At 40.1% G+C, this 1,985-nt stretch overlaps 1 protein-coding gene across 1 annotated transcript in view; it reads right to left on the bottom strand.

The window, feature by feature from the left end:
- LOC100742231 (protein bowel) overlaps positions 1-1,985 on the bottom strand; it is a 7,196-nt gene continuing 5,211 nt past the window's right edge. The window contains exon 5 of the mRNA XM_033323477.1: positions 1-1,983. Within this exon, the coding sequence (XP_033179368.1) occupies positions 1,730-1,983 (254 nt within the window). The 3' untranslated portion in view covers positions 1-1,729. The remainder of the gene's footprint in view (positions 1,984-1,985) is intronic.

Here is a 1,985-nt window from a genome sequence, read left to right as displayed (position 1 = left end):
CGGAGTCGGCGAGTATCGTGGAAGTCACGAGAACGTCGCTTCTTTTTTCTGAACGGGTGTACTCGAAGGCTCGTACTATCGTCGATTTTGAATTTTTCTTCTTCTAGAAAATTTCCCAACGTTACCGAAATACGGATGAATATGCGGATGGAACGTCGATGGAAAAAGTTGTAGAGATTTTTCGAAAAACGTACCGAGGAAGACCGAAAGAATTCTCGACTACTCCGTCGCATTTCATCGTCCTTTGTACGATACAAAATAAGGCACATTTTTTGTCGTTGAAAATCGATATCGTAATCGTAAGAAACGTCGATATCGGTTGAATAAATTTTTCTACGACTCGGCGAATAGTCGGCAGAATATTCATCCGATATGACCGATAGAAAAAGTACGAAATTTACATTCGCAGCGTATAAAATACGATTAGTTGTTGCAAGATTAACTAGACTTCGTAATTGTATGTACAAACGTCCTCTCAATGCACCAATATGATAAAATTTTGTCAATGTTAACGCTTCCAACCACTCCACGTTGTACTTTTCTTAAGGTTTCTTTGTTTCTTCCTTTTCTTCTCCCTTATCGAATATAAAAATACAGCCATATACGTATATAACTACGGATAAAAACTTCTTTCATATTGCCAACGCGACATAAAATCGTATCGAAGAACGGTAAAAATATTGCCACGATTCGTTATAGTCGCTTTTCGATCATGTATCGAAAAACAGATATTGCCATTTTTCTACAGCGATTGAAAATTCGTATAAAACAGTTTCTTTGCAATTTCTTTATAGTTCATCGTTGAATTAAAGATCAATCGCTCGATAAATTTCCAATCTTTTTCTAATATTTTCATATGTACAACAATTATAAATGCTCTTTTTATAAACGCTCTTCGTAACAGTAATATATAATTAACGTTGCGTCTAATTATTATTATATTATCTACGAACTAATCTTTCTCCTAAGAAAAAGATATCGAATACTTAGCATTTAACGTTTAACAATTAAAGTAATATAATGTCCATTTAGTTTTGTAATAGAAAAAGATTATACAATTTATACATTGTTCGTTTAATGAACTAAAAAATACCACAGTCTGTAGCGATGGTTTTGCGATTATCGATCAAATCGAAAAAACAATACCATTCGATCGTCGTGACGATATTTCCACCGTTGTAAAACGATCTTCGTCATTTGGCATGTTTCATTCTTTTATACTACACAAAGGCTGGGAATTCAAATTGACGTAAGCTCGCTCGTAAGGAAAGTCTCGTAGCATTTTTTCAAGGACGACGTTTTTCCGTCTTTCTAGGAAAAAACGCCTATTCCCGTCTAGTTTCCGTATCAAGCAGCATCGGTGGAAATCCACGCGTAAGAAACGTTAAAATAGTAACCCGATATCTGTCGGAACATTCCACGGAATATACTCGCTCCATGTATCGCGATAAAATCACCGCGATCACCCGAAACGAAATTAAATTATCGACGTACGAGCCTACGCCACTTGGACCACCCATGTAAAAGTCCTAACACGCAACATCCTCTTCCGTCGTACTCTCTACCATCCAGATACAAACGTATCGCTTACGAAATACTCCATCACTCGGATCATATCCGAACGACGTCCACGACGATTCCATTCGTTTGCACCGATTAGTCCCCTTCTTCGAAATCCAATTTCACAGCAGACGATCATTTGGTATTCTCCGTTGCGACATTGTCCCTTCTACCGACGCATTATATCCGCTATAGTGAACCCCTGCCTGGCTGGGGCGGGTCTGGGTGGAGGTGGCGGCTGAGGGGTGGGTGCCCTGGGTGGTCGTGACACCTCTTCCTCTCGTTCTCTGTCGCGTTCTCTTTCTCTACTCTGTTCCATCTCTCGTTCTCGTTCCCTCTCGCGTTCCTGCAACTCCAGCAGCACCCTCGACGGTCCGGGGGATCCGATTCTTCGTCTGTACGAGGTCAGAATCAATGGCGGTGGG

Source organism: Bombus impatiens, unplaced genomic scaffold (genome assembly GCF_000188095.3).
Source record: "Bombus impatiens unplaced genomic scaffold, BIMP_2.2 scf_1055, whole genome shotgun sequence".
NCBI classification, from domain to species: domain Eukaryota; kingdom Metazoa; phylum Arthropoda; class Insecta; order Hymenoptera; family Apidae; genus Bombus; species Bombus impatiens.
This window is presented reverse-complemented; position numbering and strand designations above follow the sequence as displayed.